The sequence below is a fragment of the Lissotriton helveticus genome, chromosome 4_1, assembly GCF_964261635.1.
Source record: "Lissotriton helveticus chromosome 4_1, aLisHel1.1, whole genome shotgun sequence".
Lineage (NCBI taxonomy): Eukaryota > Metazoa > Chordata > Amphibia > Caudata > Salamandridae > Lissotriton > Lissotriton helveticus.
Window position 1 is genome coordinate 124,498,901 of NC_136063.1, and position 18,053 is coordinate 124,516,953.

Below are 18,053 nucleotides of genomic sequence, written 5' to 3' on the forward strand. Positions count from 1 at the left end.
AATGCTCCCTGTGTAAAGATGATTGTATGAATTAGCATAACCATTATGCCTAGATCTGTGTAGCATGTTCTAATAGTCAGGTACCCTACCTTTCACTGTCGCTACTTTGAAACGATCCATTCTCATAGGTCAGAGTGGGCCGGGTGAGGATTACCTTCTCTCATCCTATCAAACCCCAGGAACCTGATAGGAACTTCGAGTTTGATATGTTTATGCTTGGGACATTGAGAATCACCTTTTAGTAAGGACTGTTTATATATCCCGTGTTTGGAAATGCCTCTTCTGAAAGCGAAGTAGTTTCTTGCCTAAGCGTTACTGTAGGCTGAGTGAGTATGTGTATTCGCCGTCTGGTTTTGGAGCAGCTGGGTCAGACCTGGCTCGAGAGAGAGATTGGTATTCAGGACATGGGGAGGGGTGACTCTATGATCCGTGCAGGGCCGTGCCTGGCAAGGCGCGTAATGGCTCCACCGCCTACTGGGTGTATGAGAGCAGACCCCCTCATTCTGAAAGGGTAGGACGTCGCCTCGTAAACCAAGTTCTCTCCAACCCCACCAAACTGGTTCTGACTGAAACCAAGTGATTTGTGACTTTAGAGAACAAAGACTTTTTAGGTATGAAACGCTGCCCTGGAACTTTGTCCAAATGTGTTCCTTCTGCGTGTCAAGACAAAACTCTGTCCGAATGAACAGAGGAAAGGACTTTAAAACTTTCACCAAGCTTGTCGAAGAAACTACCTGAGGGCCTGAAATGAGAGCGCCTCCTGCAGAAGTCTCAGGGACATTAGACTTCACCCCGTCAGCCGATGGAATTCCTGTGCGAGGAATTCTGCTTGCAGGTGAGGCCTCCGTTAAGTAATCTGGAGCCTCTAGTACTACTACGAGGACTGTTAACTGAACCTTTGAAACCTTTGCTGAATCTGTGTAGGCCGCTGCAGCTAAGAGACAGCTGCCGCTGCTAAGAGCCCACCTGAATTCAAACATTCTAAACTTTCACTGAACCTGTGTGGGCCGCTTCAGCTAAGACAGAGCTGCCGCCATTGAGAGCCTGCCTGAATTTGAACCTTTGTAACTTTTGCTGAATCTGTGTGGGTCGCTGCAGCTAAGAGAGAGCCGCCGCCGCTGAGTGCCTGTACCTTTGCCCACTTTGTATCACCCTTTGTCCTTTGGACGGCCGCAGCTAAGAGAGAGCTGCTGCCGCTGAGTGCCCATGCCTTTGCTAACTTTGCATCACTCTTCGTCCTGTGGGCTGCTAAAGCTAAGGGAGCGCTGCAGCCGCTGAGTGCCCCCACCTTGGCCAACTTTGCATCACTGTGATTCGTCATGTGGGACGCTGCAGCTAAGAGAGCACTGCCGCCACTGAGTGCCCTCACCTTGGCCAACTTTGCATCACCCTTTGTCCTGTGGGCCGCCGCAGCTAAGAGAGAGCTTCTGCCGCTGAGCGCCTGCATTTTTGCTGACTTTGCATCCTTGTGATTTGTCCTGTGGGCCGCCGCAGCTAAGAGGAAACTGCAGCTGCTGAGAGCCCGCAACCTTGCTAACTTTGCCTAATTGTGATTTGCCCAGTGGGCCGTTGCATCTAAGGGAGAGTTGCTGCTGCTGAGTGCCCACACCTTTGCTAACTTTGACTCATTTTGATTTGTCCTGCAGGTAGTCCCAGCTAAGGGAGAGCTGCTGCCGATGAGTGCCCACATCTTGTTCACCATTGTCGAGGACTGTCGCTATCGTCTCGTGGGCCACCGCAGCTAAAAGAGAGCTGCTGCCCCTGTGAGCCCACCATGGAGCTACAAGACAGGAGTCATCGCCATCATCAGCCCGGGCCGCCGCAGCCATGTGCTACTGCCGCTGAGAGCCCGCCTGTCCCCGAGTGCCCAAATCATTGTGGGTGCAAGCTGCAGACCTCTGCAGCCCTGACTTGTGGTCACTGGGAGTCCACCTGTCATCATCTCCGCTTCTTAGAGAAGCTGCTTGCTGTGTCTCCTTTCAACTGCAGGTACCTGGTGCGCAACGGGTCGCGTAAGCCCCGTCCTTAAATTCAGTCATTTTTACGTTCTGGTGAATACGTTATTGCCTTTTTGAGTCCCTATTAGTTTACGTGCATTGTAGCTTGTTGAAACGCTTTGAGATTTTTTAGTTAAACTGTTAGAAAAAAATATATTATTTTTCTATACCAACCTGAGTTGTGTCCTTTTGTGGTGTGGTTACTGCCTTGTTGTACATGGACATAAATGCTTCACACACTGCCTCTGAGATAGACCTAACTGCTCGTGCTACGTTACCAAAGGGTTGAGCAGGGGTTGTCAAAAGAGGTAGCCCACTTGCCCTGTCTTAGGAAGAAGGGTCCCTATTTGGACACTGGCACCGGCCATGGCCAACTAGAGACCCCCATTTCTAACAGCTAATAGTATGGATTATTTCTCAGTCTCCATTTGCCAAGAGTTGAGGACTTCTTGAGCCTCCTGCTCGCTAAATGCTAGCTTAGTATAGCCAACCAGGCTCCTGGAGATAAACCTGCGCACCAGCCGCCTTCAGGGGTTCGATAAGTTGACATAGCTTCCATCGCCGATCCATGGTTCCCTTGTATATGTCAGATCTGACAAATACTGAAAGTGAATCCGTACGTATAGGGGTAGTAGGCCTCGCCTTGATGGAGACCACTTGAAGTAGTAGGAAATTGCCCAAACATACTAGAATGGGCCTAGGAAAGTGACCAGGAGGTTTGTAAGAAATCATTGGTAACCTACAATCCACATATTTCATTCTCCCTGGATGTAAGTGCATAAGCCATTACGATATATAGGGTGGCCATGCGTCATTATGCGATGGCTGACTCTAAACTGGCTGTATTGAACCTTGTTGTGCTTGGTATCTACGTAATGGCGTTGGAGGTATGATTCCATGCACTGTAAAGCTCCTCTGTGAGGTGCTCAGTTCTCCAGGTACTAGTCTTCTAGACCTGGACAGCAAACTATGGTTGCTGCCGACCAGATATATGATTCTTCCCTCCTGCTGCTGAGCAACTCGAGAAAGGTAAGGCAGGTTAATATGTTTCCTACCAGTTCAGAGAGCCATTAGCTCCCGCTGTGGCGCAAAATGTGACAAATGAAATGGGAGTAACCTCTCCACTGTCCAGCCTCTCCTGTGGGACGGACCCCTAAAATGTCCCAACCCTTTTCTTAGGGTACTTAAGGGCATGTCTATTGGTGGGTCCTTAGATTCATAGTGGGACATGATTCAGATCCGAAACCACTTCATGTTCAATCATCTGTGTACTTTGGACTTCGTTAGACTTAGCTTTGATAACTGAGACTCAAACTGGGAAGACTCCTTCTGCTCCTGTTTTCGTCGTCATGCCATGCATCATCTGTGCCTGTGCTCCATACAGTCACTTCTACAGACCTGTGGAGATCCAAGACACCCAAAGGAATCTCCCTTGAAGTGAAGGACTTACTTCTCTTCCTCTGCAGGCAAAGTAGGCACAGCAATACGCTAACTGGTCTGCTGTTCTCGAGCTCCTATTTGATCTGAAAGGTTCAGCAACACATGTGGTGGTTCTGCAACTCTGTTGAGGCCTGCACTGTGTTGATAGCAAGTATGAAGCCAGTATCCCTCTTCATAACTACTGGAGCAGTGCACCTTTGCACTTTGTCTACTTGCCATTGCGAAGGCTTGTTGCCTCTCTTCACCAGAGATCTTCGAGCTCCAAGAAGCTCCAGCCTCAAAAATCTTCTGCTGAAAGGATCTTCACCTGTACCACTTTCTCTTCACGGTGGGCCAGCATCATTTGGTGAGGTTCTCGAGGTCCTCTTCCAACTACTGAGCCTACAGCCTTTTGGTCCTCTTGAGGGTTTCTTTGGCTCCAGTGGGCTCCCCTGCTTGCTCCTGGTGAGTCATTTGGACCTTGCTGGTCCCAATACAGCACTATGTTTGACTACTATGTTGGTTGCCATTGCCAAGCCTTTTTGTGTACAGGGCTTAAGCTAAAACTACCCTAAATAGCAAAATAAAAGTTGTTAGCACAGGGCGTGAAAAAGGCCTTACAGCAAAGGGGTTAAGAGTATGAAAGGTTGCAGAAGATTCTAAGATACCACACAGAATATGCACTCTCTTAAATGTAAGAATACATTTGAAATTCCTAAAATAAATCTCATGTTTGTATCTTAGCAGAGAGAAATTCAAAAAGATCTGCACTTATATGTCTAAAACTACAACAGCTTTTCAGTCCATCCTTACAGCAGCAATGTGATCAAGAGATGTCAGCTTCTGTACCATTTGTGAAAGAAATGAATACAATAAGGGGAGAAAAAGCTCATTTACTGTTAGTTTCAATAGTGCCAAAATTCTGTTTTAGTGTTGAAGTGTTGAATCGAAAAAGGATTGAGCAGCAATTCAGAATGAAAAAATATAGATGGTTTGTTTTACTTGTATTACTGAAATGTATTGACGTTAATACTACCTAAACATCATGTGGTTTAGGCAACCAGTTTGTCTATCACATGATAACAGTAGGGACCATAAGCATTCTTGCATGGTTCTTGTGGAAAAGTAAAATCAATTAGACAGTGCACCATATATGATTCTATGAGATACATCAATGCAAGAAACGTAAGTCTGTATTGAAAGTCAAAATCTGCCTTACCTGATTTCTTTATGGTTTCTGCTTTTCTAGTAGTTTGACCTACTAGAGGACCTGAGAAATAAATTCCAAAAGCGTAATGACATTATTTACAGAATTCAAAATATTTTCATCTAAAAAGGCTTTCTTCATTTTGGGCTGTATCTAATCCTTCTTAGGATACATATTTCAACCTTACCATCAATAGTATAAATCAATCAATACAAACTTTGATTTCATTTTCGAAGAAAATCATTCAAGTTTATAGTATACATGTATCCATACTCAAACTAGCAAACTTAAGTCGAAAACTGAAATATCGGTGAATATAATGGATAAAGAGGTAATGACTTTGAAAGTCTGAATCTTTCAAGACAGTGGAGATTCACAGTACATTATTATCAAGGTGCATATAAAACCCCAAATAAAAAATGGAAACAAAAAAAGCACAGTTTATGGGCAGGCCAGGAGTTGTAAATATAGGTAGGCCGATCCGATTTGCTTAAATTCATGTGCAGGGAAAATAGGCTTTACAAATTTGTGTTGCAGGGCAGACCACTTAGGCAAAGCAAAACTTTGAGAAAAACTATGTGCATGGAGGTACAAATGGAAACATAATCACAAGTACGGGGGGTTCAAGTAGACTCTGAGCACCAAACACCCTTTCAGAATAACAATGCCTATTTTTTGCAGTAATAATGTTACTTGTATCTGAATGTATTCCACAGTCATATTGAACTTTGGTGGCTATAGTCATAATGGAAACATGTAATCCTTTTTTACAGGTTTCATTAACCATATAACAAGATTATAATGCATTAAGTCAACCCATCCGATGAGCTCATGCACTAGCACTTTATTACATGAATTCTTGAATAATCACGACTTTTATCAAAGTGACCTTCCTTTTAGATAATTCTTACTTTTTCTTTAACTGATTGTGCATGGGCTAAACAGTATGTTCATATTTCATGTCATTGTTTTAATTTACTAAAGGGTTGTGGCCAAGATGGTGAACGGCTAAGACGTCTTTCACTGTCTCTCCATCCTCGCCACTGAAATAGCTCTTAATAGCACATTGCCTGGCAATCAAATCAACCAGCGTCTGCAGTATTGGCCGGCAGAACTGAATTTAAGGTGGCCCTGAGGCAATCCCATTGAGAGCCACAACTGCCTAATTTTGGGTATGGCCCTACAACCAAAGGGCCTTTCTGGTCCAGAAGATTGCAGCTAGCAGGTACTGCAGAGGAGTATAGCAGCTTCTTTAAAGGAGCCCAGCGTTCCTGCGAGGTCTTGACTGCAGGGCAGATGGCCCAGCAAGCCCAGCTGAAATCCCACCTGGGAAGCCCTTGGAGTGAGCCTCTGCAGAACCTGAAGGTGAGACTTGCAGTAGATCTTCCCCCAGTATCCATGCCTTCCTTCTGCATGCTCCAGCACCCTTGTTTCATGGCAGTCAAGCCATGTGGGTTGCCTGCCTTTTGTGGGGGTAGCTACTGGGATGCCCAATGCACATCTAGGACAGAGAGCCGCATCGACTGAGACTGACAGCCTGCGTTGGGAAACAAGTGCCTAGAGATTGGATGGCTTCAGCGGCATCCTAGGCGATTGTGGACACTCAGAGCAGACTGCAGAGGCTCACAGCTCGCTGCATTCAGTGATCGCATGGGACTCAAATGAAACTACACAGAGCTGGTTTGGGCCTTTATTCGGAGGGGAATCGCAGCTCTGGGCTCTATGCCCCCAACAGTACGTCGTAGGTGGATCACACCCTGAGCTGTGGTTTTGCTTTTTGCTGCAGGGATTTGGACCATTGAGGGGGACCTCTTTGTCACTGCGAGAATCATCGCAGAGCCATCGCACCGAGGCGCCGCGAGAGGAGAAGGACGCCGCTGAGCCCCGCATCGTTGCCGCACCAGAGATCGTCGCCGCCCCGAAGATCGTCGCACCGTACCTTTTGCGAGCCGCTTCCACCAGAACCTGTGCACTGGAATCCACGCAAGGTATCCCATCCCTCCCCATACAGACCGGAGTCTCCTCAACACGCCATCTGCACCCAGCGGTGTTGTCGCATCGCCTCCCCAGGGTCTCAAGAGTGACGCATCACTTGCTTTTCAACGCTACAGCTTTCACTTGGAACTTTTGTCGCATCTAAAGGTACTGTTGGCTAAAATGTGACGCAATTGTGGATTATTTGAACGCAACCATAGGAACTCATTTGAAACCAAATTCTTGAACTGTGTATGTTGGATTATTGTCGTTTTGGTCTTGTGTAGTTTAGATTAAATACCTTTATTTTTCTAAACTGTTGTGGAGTCAGTTTGTGGTGTTTTCACTGAGTTACTGTGAGTTTTGGTACAAATACTTAGCACAATGCCATTGATAAGCCTGACTGCTCGTGCCAAGGTACCAAGGGGGTGAGCAGGGGTTATCTAAAGAGGGCATCCTTCTTACCCTGACTAGAAGCAAGGGTCCCTATTTGGACAGTGGTACCTACCTCTGACAACTAGAGAGCCCCAGTTCTAACATTGTTGGTCAGCAGTGGGATTTTGAACTTTTATTTGTACTAGACCCACAGTGACTGGTGTAAATCACTAGTGAGTGCAGACCACTACGCCACCACATACTACAGTTGAGTTTTTTGTAGGTACTATTTTGTGTAACTCTTCAAAGCATCATGTCTGTGAAAGGAAAGGCACCCAGTGTGGAAGCAGAATTGGAGTTTGTCATTGAAGATTTGTATTCATACAAAGATATGGAGCTTCACCAATTCTGCCACAAGTTTAGGTGCCCCATAAAGAGCAACTACAGGAAGGGTAAGTTGCAGAGAATCTTGAAGGCCTGGTGGGAGGCCCAAGAAGGAAATGATGCAAATGGAAGGGAGGGGTATCAACCCCATGAATAGCAAGTGGGCAATCCAGGCTCAAGGCCTGGCAGCAACCATTCCAGCAGGGGTCTGACCCCAGAGGAGTTAGAAGAGAAACAGAGATTAAGAGACTATGACTTGGAAGTCATGAGGTTAAAGATGAAGCAATTGGAAATGGAAAAAGATAGAGAATGAGCGGCGGAGGAGAGAGAAGGGGCGGCGTAGGAGAGCAAAAATGCCAGTGCCCTGGAGGAAAATAAATAGCTTTTGGCTCTTGAGTTGATCACGAGAGAACTGGATATCAAGGCCAAGCAGGTGGATTCCAGTTCAAATGGTGGCAGCGCACAGCCAGTGCCAGGGGGTAAAGTATATATTTCCCACAATTTAGTACAGAATTATAATAGGAGTGAGGATATCTATGCCTGGTTTACTTCCTATGAAATTGCATTGAGAATGAATGGTGTGCCTGAACAGCATTGGGGGGCAGGCCTGTGGAAACATTTTGAGGCTTCTGAGAGGAGTGCTCTAGAGTCCTTAGAGTTAGCAGGTACCATGACCTATCCCAATATGAAGGAGGCCCTATGTCTCAGGTATAGACTTACCCGAGAGCAGTACAGACTGCAGTTTAGGAACTCTAAGAAATAAGAGTCTGAGACTTGGGTGGAGTCTGTGAATTTGTACTCGCGTGCACTGGAAGGTTGGATGATGGGCAACAAAGTAACTGATTATAAAGGGTTGTGGCATTTAATTAGTTGGGAGCACTTGAGTAGTCTTTGTGTTCCAGAGCTGCCCCAGCATCTTTTAGACAGCAAGCTGACAGACCCCATTGAGCTTGCTAAGGAGGCGTACCACTGGACCAGTACCAGGGTCCACAGAGAAATTGTGGGTACCAAAGCCAAAGGTGGGCAGTGTCCCCAGCAGAAGAGTGGGGGGACAAGGGTAACCAAAATGACTTCTCTAACAGGCCCAAAAATTGCTCCCAGGGAAAGGAATCCCAACCACCCAAACCCAAGCACCCATGCCCCCCAGGGTCAGAAGGGATAACAGAGGCCCCCCTACCTGCTATCACTGCAATGAGGTGGGGCATGTTATCAATAGGTGCCCTAAGAAGCTGCCGGCACCCACTGGTGCTCCAGTCCCAGGGTTAGCAAGTGTAGCTTTGGGAGGGGAGTTAAATCCCAGTGGGGAGGAGGGATTAGCAGTCAGGACCCTTGTCTCCCTAGGAGACCAAGAGATGGTCCAGGATACCTCTCTGCCCCTTAACACTAAGAAATACGGGCAGAAGGTGACCATCAATGGGAGGGAGGTAGAGGCCCTGAGAGACACAGGAGCCTGCTTGCCATTCGTGAGGTGTCAGGTCATTCCCAATGTAATCTGCCCAGTAGTTGCAGCTGACAGCTCAGTGCGCCTCTGCAAAGTGGTGCGTGTCCCCTTTGAGTGGAGGGGGTCTCTGGTCTCTTGGAAATTGTTGTGAGTGAAGCCTTGCCTGTAGACTGTCTGCTAGGTAATGAGCTGGAGAGTTCCCTCGGAAGGATGTGGAACACCAGACTCATCTGGAGATGTTGGGTTTGCCTGTGTGGATCTGCGTGACCACGCGGGCCAGTAAGGGTGATTCAGCAGAACTGGAGCCTGAAAACAGTGGCCCAGGAACCTGCCAGGAGAGGAAGAGGCAGGGGGCGTGGGAAACCCGCCCCAGCTGTTCCCACGGCCCAGGAAGGAGCAGAACCTGAGGGGGATGCCCTGGAGCCTACCGGGGAACAGGTGGCCGAACTGGGGGACGTACCTGAGCTGACCCATTGGCAGCATAAGGTGGCCCCTCCAGGGAAGAATTCTGCAAGGCGCAGAAGGAGTGCCCTTCCCTCATTGGTGTGCGGCAACAGGATGCAAACCAGGCAGAAGGTAGAGAGTCCAAGGATCATCTCATTTACTGGGAGGATGAGTTACTATATAGTGAGCCAAAGTTCGCTGAGTCCGGTGCAGCCCCTGTGCTGGTGGTATGCAAGCACATCAGGAACTCCCTAATGGGTCTGGCTAAAAACGTGCCTCTCGCAGGACAATTGGGGCAAGACAAGACCTTCCAAAGGCTTGTCACCCACTTCTTCTGGCCCCAGATGAAGAATCATGTTGAGACATTGTGTAGATCTTGCCATACATGTCAGGCGAGTGGCACGAGTGGAGGGAAGTGCATGGCACCCCTCCAACCCTTTCCTGTGGTGAGCACCCCATTCGAGCGGGTGAGTATCGACATTGTGGGGCCATTGGAACCCAAGACAGCCTTAGGCAACAGATTCATCCTGGTCTTGGTGTACCATGCCACCCTGTACCTGGAAGCTGTCCCTCTCAGGACAATTACAGCCCCCATGGTGGGCCACGCATTGATAGGGATCTTTCCCCATGTGGGGTTCCCCAGAGAGGTGGTCTCCGACCAGGGTACCAACTTCATCTCTAGGTACATGAAGTCTCTGTGGGAGGTGTGTGGGGTAACTTACAAGTTCACCACTCCTTACCACCCTCAAGGAAATGGGTTGGTTGAAAGATTCAACTTCACCCTGAAAGGTATGATTATGGGCTTAGCGGAGCCCATGAGATGGAAGGGAGATGTCTTTCTACCATGCCTGTTGTTGGCCAACAGGTAGGTGCCTCAGAAGTCCTTAGGGTTCAGTCCCTTTGAACTTCTGTATGGCCACCCTGTTAGATGAACTCTCACACTGGTGAAGGAGGAGTGGGAGAAATCCCGTGGGAAAACCCCCCAAGATGTGTTGAGCTATGTGCTGTCCTACCGCAACCAGACACAATACTTCAGGAAGCTCGCACAGGAGAACCTAGGAGCTAGCCAGGAAGAAATGAAAGGATAGTACGACCAGAATACCACTCTGGTCGAATTTCAACCTGGGCAGAAAGTGTGGGTGATGGCGCCAGTGGTGCCATGTGAGCTCCAAGACAAGTGGAATGGGCCATATGAGGTGGTGGAGCGCAAGAGCGAAGTAACCTACCTGGTTAACTTGAAGACTCCTAGGCAGCCCCTGAGAGTCTTGCATGTGAACTGCCTCAAACCCCACTTTGAGAGGTCTGAAGTGACAATGCTCCTGGCTACAGATGCTGGAATGGAAGAGGAAAGTGACCCTCTTCCTGACCTCCTGGCAGCCAAGGAGCAGGACAGGTCAGTGGATGGTGTGGTTCTCTCACCCACCCTGACCCGAGAACAGCAGAGGGACTGTCACCAAGTGTTGGGTCAGTTTGCCTCCCTGTTCTCCCTGACCCCAGGTGTCACCAATTGGTGCGTCCATGATGTGGACACTGGAGATACTTTACCTGTGAAACAGAAATTTTAGAGGGTAGCTGACAAGGTCAGGGACTGCATCAAGGAAGAGGTTTCCAAGATGCTAGCGCTAGGGGTAATTGAGCCCTCCAGCAGCCCCTGGGCTAGCCCAGTGGTCTTAGTGTCAAAAGGTGCATCTCCCGGTGCCACTCCAGAACTCCGGTTTTGTGTGGACTACAGTGGGCTCAATGCGGTCACCAAGACTGACGCACACCCCAGCCCCAGAGCTGATGAGCTCGTGGATCGGTTGGGAGCTGCACAGTACCTCAGTACATTTGATTTAACTTCTGGGTACTGGCAGATTGCCATAACTGAGTGGGCCAAAGAGAGGTCTGCGTTTTCAACGCCTGAGGGGCACTTCCAGTTCCGAGTCATGCCCTTTGGGTTGAAGAACGCCCATGCCACATTCCAGAGACTGGTCAACCAGGTACTGACCGGGCTGGAGGAATTCAGCGCTGCATAACTGGATGACATTGCTATGTTCAGCTCCACGTGGGAGGAATACTTGCAACACCTCTGTGAGGTGTTGAAGGCTCTGCAAAGGGCAGGCCTCACTATCAAGGCCTGCAAGTGCCAGCTAGGGCAGGGATCTGTGGTGTATTTGGGACACCAGGTGGGGAGCAGCCAGGTAGAGCCCCTACAGGATCAAGATTGATACCATTCTGGCTTGGGAGCCCCCAAAGACCCATACAGAGGTGAGAGCATTATTAGGTCTCACCGGGTATTACAGACAATTTGTCAAGGTGTATGGCACCTAAAGATTGCTTCCTTCTTACCCTGACTAGAAGCAAGGGTCCCTATTTGGACAGTGGTACCTACCTCTGTCAACTAGAGACTCCCAGTTCTAACACAGTTTATATATCCCATGTTTGGAAATGCTTCTGCTGAAAACGCAGTAGTTACTTGCCTAAGTGTTACTGTAGGCTGAGTGAGTATGTGTATTGGCCGCCTGGTTTTTGAGCAGCTGGGTCAGACCGGGCTGCAGAGAGAGATCGCTATTCAGGGCATGGGGAGGGGTAACTCTTTGATACGCACAGGGCCGTTCCTGGCAAGGTGCATGATGGCTCCACCTCCCACTGGGTATCTGATAGCAGACCCCCTCATTCTGAAAGGGCAGGAGTGATTTGTGACTTTAGAGAACAAAGACTATTTAGGTATAAAACGCTGCGCTGGAACTTTGTCCAAGTGTGTTCCTTCTGGATGTCAAGACAAAACTCTGTCCGAGTGAACAGAGGAAAGGACTTTGAAACTTTCACCAAGCTTGCCGAAGAAACTACCCAAGGGACTGAATCGAGAGCGCCTCCTGCAGAAATCTCAGGGACATTAGACTTCACCCGGCCAGCCATCGGAATTCCTGTGCGAGGAATTCTGCTTACAGGTGAGGCCTCCGTCGAGTAATCTGGAGCCTCTAGTTCTACTGTGAGGACTGTGTTCTGAACCGTTGAAACCTTCGATGAATCTGTGTGGGCTGCTGCAGCTAAGAGAGAGCTGCTGCCGCTGAGAGCCCGCCTGAAATCAAACCTTCTAAAATTTTGCTGAACCTGTGTGGGCCGCAGCACCTACGAGAGGGCTACCGCTGCTGAGGGCCCAGCTGAATTTGAACCTTTGAAACTTTCACCGAATCTGTGTGAGCCGCTGCAGCTAAGAGGGAGCTGTCTCCTGTGAGAGCCTGCCTGAATCCAAACCTTCTAAACTTTCGCTGAACCTGTTTGGGCCGCTGCAGCTAAGAGAGAGCTGCCACTGCTGAGAGCCCACCTGAATTTGAACCGTTTAAACGTTCGCTGAATCTGTATGGGCCGCCGCAGCTAAGAGAGAGCTGCTGCCGCTGAGTGCCCACGCCTTTGCCAACTTTGCATCACCCTTCGTCCTGTGGGCCGCTGCAGCTAAGGGTTGCTGCCGCCGCAGAGTGCCCGCACCTTGGCCAACTTTGCATCACCATGATTCATCCTGTGGGCCGCTGCAGCTAAGGGAGTGCTGCAACCGCTGAGTGCCCTCACCTTGGCCAACATTGCATCACCGTGATTCGTCCTGTGGGCCACTGCAGCTAAGAGAGCGCTGCCACCGCTGAGTGCCTGCACCTTGGCCAACTTTGCATCACCTTCGTCCTGTGGGCCACCGCAGCTAAGAGAGAGCTGCTGCCGTTGAGCGCCCGCACCTTTGCTGACTTTGCATCCTTGTGAGTTGTCCTGTGGGCCACTGCAGCTAAGGGAGAGCTGCTGCAGCTGAGTGCCCGCACCTTTGCTAACTTTGCCTCATTGTGATTTGTCCTTTGGGCCGTCACAGTTAAGGGAGAGCTGCTGCTGCTGAGTGCCCGCACCTTAGCTAACTTTGCCTCATTGTGATTTGTCCTGGGGCCATCACAGCTAAGGGAGAGCTGCTGCCGCTGAGTGCCCACATCTTCACCTGTCACCGTCTCCTCTTCTTCGAGAATCTGCGTGTTGTATCCCCTTTCCACGGCAGGTACCTGCTGCGCGATGGGTTTCGTAGGCCCCGGCCTTGAACTCAATCATTTTCATGTTCTGGTGAATACGGTATTGCCTTTTTGAGTCCCTACTAGTTTATGTGCATTGTAGCTTGTTGAAACACTTTGAGAGTTTTGAGTTAAACTGTTAGATAAAGATATTATTTTTCTATACCTACCTGAGTTTTGTCCTTTTGTGGAGTCATTACTGCCTTGTTGTACATGATCATAAATGCTTCACACACTGCCTTTGAGATAGGCCTAACTGCTCGTGCTATGTTACCATAGGGTTGAGCAGGGTGTTGTCAAAAGGGGTTGCCCACTCGTCCTTATTTAGGAAGAAGTGTCCCTATTTGGACATTGGTGTGAGAAGTTATCCTAGTGGTAGCATGAACCAGAAGTCTTCAGGCTAAGACTTCAGTAGGCGAGTTAAGCAAGTTGTTTTACCATATATAATCCCTTGAATACCAAATGAAAGGACACCACACAAGGTATATATCAAATATATATGTATTTAATCTAAACACAACCCCTCTGCACTCTTTATGAGGTCAGAGGTAAAAATACAATACAAGTCACACAATTAATACACAATAAGTTGCACAGTATATTTTATGCCCTAGAGGCCTCAATAACCATATACTAAGAAAGTGGTATAAGAACCACAAGAGAGTTAGAAAGCAGGCCTAGGGCCTGTAGAATCACTGGGGCTATACTAATCAACCAGGTGTTAGGAAGTAGGAGACCCAAGGGAGCCGTGTGCAGTGTCTAAACACAGGCGCGGGCTCCCATTGACTTTCAATGGTGTTCGTGAAAGTTACAAAGTTAAAGATTAAGGACACTTCCGCGTGGACTTAGATGGAACCCTTTTAAACTAGGACACTTGAAAAGTCAATACCCACAGGAGCATGGAAGTACTCGAGTTACCTCACCCAGGGAAGCCCGGTGCATAGGTGTCTTTTCGTGTCGGGTTTCGTCGTCGTTTTCTATGGAGAGCTGCAAAGAAGTGCTGCAGGCGACCAGAGGAAAAGTGTCCGATTGGATCCAAGGGTGGATCAGAGATGTGAAGAACGTGAAAGCAGAGGGGACAGAGTCTGGGTCACTAGCCAGTGACCAGGAAGGAACCAGGAAGGAACCAGGCGATGTTGTATGCTTTGCAGGTGAAGATGGTGAGCTTGTCTCTTCAGCCACAATGTCCAGGAGGCATCGAGGATGACCAGGAGCTGGATTCGAGCTGTCCCACAATGGATCTAGATGACTACGGTACCGGGATCCAGATTGGACCCAGCAAGCCTTGGCAACCGCAAATCAAGCAGGATGTTGAGATTGTCCTCTGTTGCAGACCAGCAAGGTCTGTGGCGCTTCTCCTTTCTTGGGAAGCTGGAGCAAACCTGGAGCAATAAGGAAAGCAAAGAAGTTTCAAGATGCGTCCTTGGGGGCTCACTAGCCAACAGACAGGCAGCCGGGAAGACGCATCGAGCACAAATGTGAAGGCGGGGCCCACGGGACACTCGCAGATTGTGAGGGCCTGGGCTACAGTACAAATGATGCGTGGGGCTGGGGCTTCTGGTACCCCAAGGCACAACTTACTGAGTCTTCAGCAAAGGAGTGCAGTTAGCAAAATGCAGGATGTACAAGATGTCCGGTCCCACGTCTCATATGTCCGCCACGGGTCTCAGCTTTGCGGATCGGTGTCATAGAAGTCTGGAAGTCCAGTTTTTGGGTCGCAGAGTCGTCGGGTGGGAACCTAGAAACTGCAGACCGGCAAAGTTGCTGATGGTGCCTGTTTGAACAGGGTGGTCACTCCTTGACCACAAGGGAGATGTCTTCCGTCTTGTAGTCAGAATAGTATGTCAAAGATCCATGAGTTCTGTATCAAAGTTTCTTTCCAGAATAATCTAAAGTCCAGGGGACACAGCTCCTATAGTTATACTAAGGATGGGGGCTGGATTACCTGCTATGGGTGGACCTGAGAAGGGGGTGGTTACACCCCTTCCTCTTTGTCCAGTTTCACACCAGAGCTGGGGCTGGAGTGCCCCAGCAACTGGTTTGAACTGGGCTATGCATGGAGCACCTTGTGTGCCCCAGGCAGTGTCTAGATGCATTCACTGAATGCAGCCCTCGTTGCCCCAATACACAAAACCCCTGTCTGGGGAGCACTTCCCTGGACAGGAAACCTATTGTCCAGGCCTCTCCTGCCGGAGTTTTGTCCAGCAGCAGGATGTCAGACTCGTGTCTGTGGCAGCAGCATCCATTTTGTGATGCTGAGGCTCTGTTTAACTTTAACCGGGTAAAGCCGTAACATACATGTCTTTTCCCCTCCAGTAGGGTGGAATGCTACCCCGGCTGCCAGAATTGGCGGGGGGGGGTAGTATTCCAAAGTGTTTGACACCTTACACAACATGTTTTGATTAAGCCAAACCAAAGTTAGCATTAACCGCGAGGATTATAATGCACTTAAGAGTATATGGTATGGTTGTATCATAAAACAGCTATAATGAGATGGTTCTGAAAGCTGCAGAGGGGCTCAGCTCATGCCAGAGCACCCTCTCACATAAAACCAAGCACTCTGCCTCCAGGATTGTCGAGGCCTACCATAGGAGTGGCTTATAGGTGTATATGTGTCTATCTGTAAAGGTAGATATAGGTATACTATATCTAAGTAAGGGGTGATTACACCACCTTACCCAGTCTGTGTGAACAGATCTGTGGTGTCAGTTTGGAAGGCAAACCAGGGGTGGCGCAATACATGCTGCAGCCCCTGGTAGGTCTAGGTTGCACCTATGCCCTGGGTACCTATGGTACACTATACAGGGGCTCACAAAGGTGACCCTATAACCAATCTGGTATGCACCTAAAGTGCATGGAGTCCTTGTTATAGAGAAAGCAGATAGCCTGGGGCCCTGATTAGCAGGGTCCCAGGCCAACTAAGTCGAAAACCAGCAAAGCCACAGGAAAAAAGTTGGGGTAACCATATAGTCGGATTCCACCTTCCTACAATTGGCGCCAGCCATTTCAAACTAGAGATACCCATTTCTAACATTGGTGGTCAGCGATGAGGATCAGGACTTGCATTTATGATCCAAGTACAATAACTGGTAGACACCACTCGTGTGTGTTGAGCAAAGCGCAGCCACAATGTATTTTTATTGTTTGATTGGTTGTTCTAGAATTGAATTGTTGATCTCAGTCATGAGTACTGCTAATAATGCCAGCCTCCAATGCTTCAGAGGACCTCACCTTTGAGCAGGAAAGAATAGATACCTATACTGCCAGACAGCTGAAGTCATTTTGTAAGCAATTTGCCGTTCCTGTGATAGGTCTCTCTAGGAAGGAGGAGTAACAGAAGGTGATGAAGGCCTGGTGGGAAGCTAGACAGGACATTGAGAAACACCTTTTAGTAAGGACTGTTTATAAAACCCGTGTTTGGAAATGCCTCTTCTGAAAATGAGGTCGTTTCTTGCCTAAGCGTTACTGTAGTCTGAGCGCGTATGTGTATTGGCCGCCTGGTTTTGGAGCAGCTGGGTCAGACCTGGCTGGAGAGAGAGATTGGTATTCAGGACATGGGGAGGGGTGACTCTATGATCCGTTCAGGCCCGTGTCTGGCAAGGTGAGTGATGGCTCCACCTCCTAATGGGTGTCTGATAGCAGACCCCCTCATTCTGAAAGGGCAGGATGTCGCCTGTGCTCCCCGACCCCACCTAATTGGTTCTGACTGGACCGAGTGATTTGTGACTTTAGAGAACAAAGACATTTTAGGTATAAAACGCTGCCCTGGAACTTTGTCCAAGTGTGTTCCTTCTGGATGTCAAGACGAAACTCTGTCCGAGTGAACAGAGGAAAGGACTTTAAAACTTTAACCAAGCTTGTCGAATAAACTACCCGAGGGCCTGAATCGAGAGCGCCTCCTGCATAAGTCTCAGGGACATTAGACTCCACTCCGTCAGCCGTCGGAATTCCTGTGCGAGGAATTCTGCTTGCAGGTGAGGCATCCGTCAAGTAATCTGGAGCCTCTAGTACTACTTTGAGGACTGCAGACTGAACCTTTGAAACCTTTGCTGAATCTGTGTGGGCCGCTGCAGCTAAGAGACAGCTGCCGCTGCTGAGAGCCCACCTGAATTCAAACCTTCTAAACTTTTGCTGAACCTGTGTTGGCCGCTTCAGCTAAGAGAGAGCTCCCACCGCTGAGAGCCTGCCTGAATTTGAACCTTTGTAACTTTCATTGAATCTGTGTGGGCCGCTGCATCTAAGAGAGAGCTGCTGCCGCTGAGTGCCCATGCCTTTGCCAACTTTGCATCACTCTTCGTCCTGTGGGCCGCTGCATCTAAGAGAGCGCTGCCGTCGCTGAGTGCCCACACCTTGGCCAACCTTGCATCACATTGATTCGTCCTGTGGGCTGCTGCAGCTAAGGGAGCGATGCAGCCACTGAGTGCCCTCACCTTGGCCAACTTTGCATCACTGTGATTCATCCTGTGGGCCGCTGCAGTTAAGAGAGTTCTGCCGCCGTTGAGTGCCCGCACCTTGGCCAACTTTGCATCACCCTTTGTCCTGTGGGCCGCCGCAGCTAAGAGAGAGCTGCTGCCGCTGAGCGCCTGTACCTTTGCCGACTTTGCATCCTTGTGATTTGTCCTGTGGGTCACCGCAGCTAAGTGGAAACTGCTGCTGCTGAGAGCCAGTACCCTTTCTAACTTTGCCTCATTGTGATTTGTCAGGTTTGCCGTCGCAGCTAAGGGAGAGCTGCTGCCGCTGAGTGCCCGCACCTTTGCTAACTTTGCCTCATTGTGATTTTTCCTGTGGGC

General features: G+C 49.0%; 1 protein-coding gene across 1 annotated transcript in view; it reads right to left on the bottom strand.

Annotated features, from left to right (window-relative positions):
• LOC144827955 (uncharacterized) overlaps positions 1 to 18,053 on the bottom strand; it is a 456,431-nt gene that overhangs the window by 262,736 nt on the left and 175,642 nt on the right. The window contains exon 12 of the mRNA XM_078686115.1: positions 4,636 to 4,686. Within this exon, the coding sequence (XP_078542241.1) occupies positions 4,636 to 4,686 (51 nt within the window). The remainder of the gene's footprint in view (positions 1 to 4,635; positions 4,687 to 18,053) is intronic.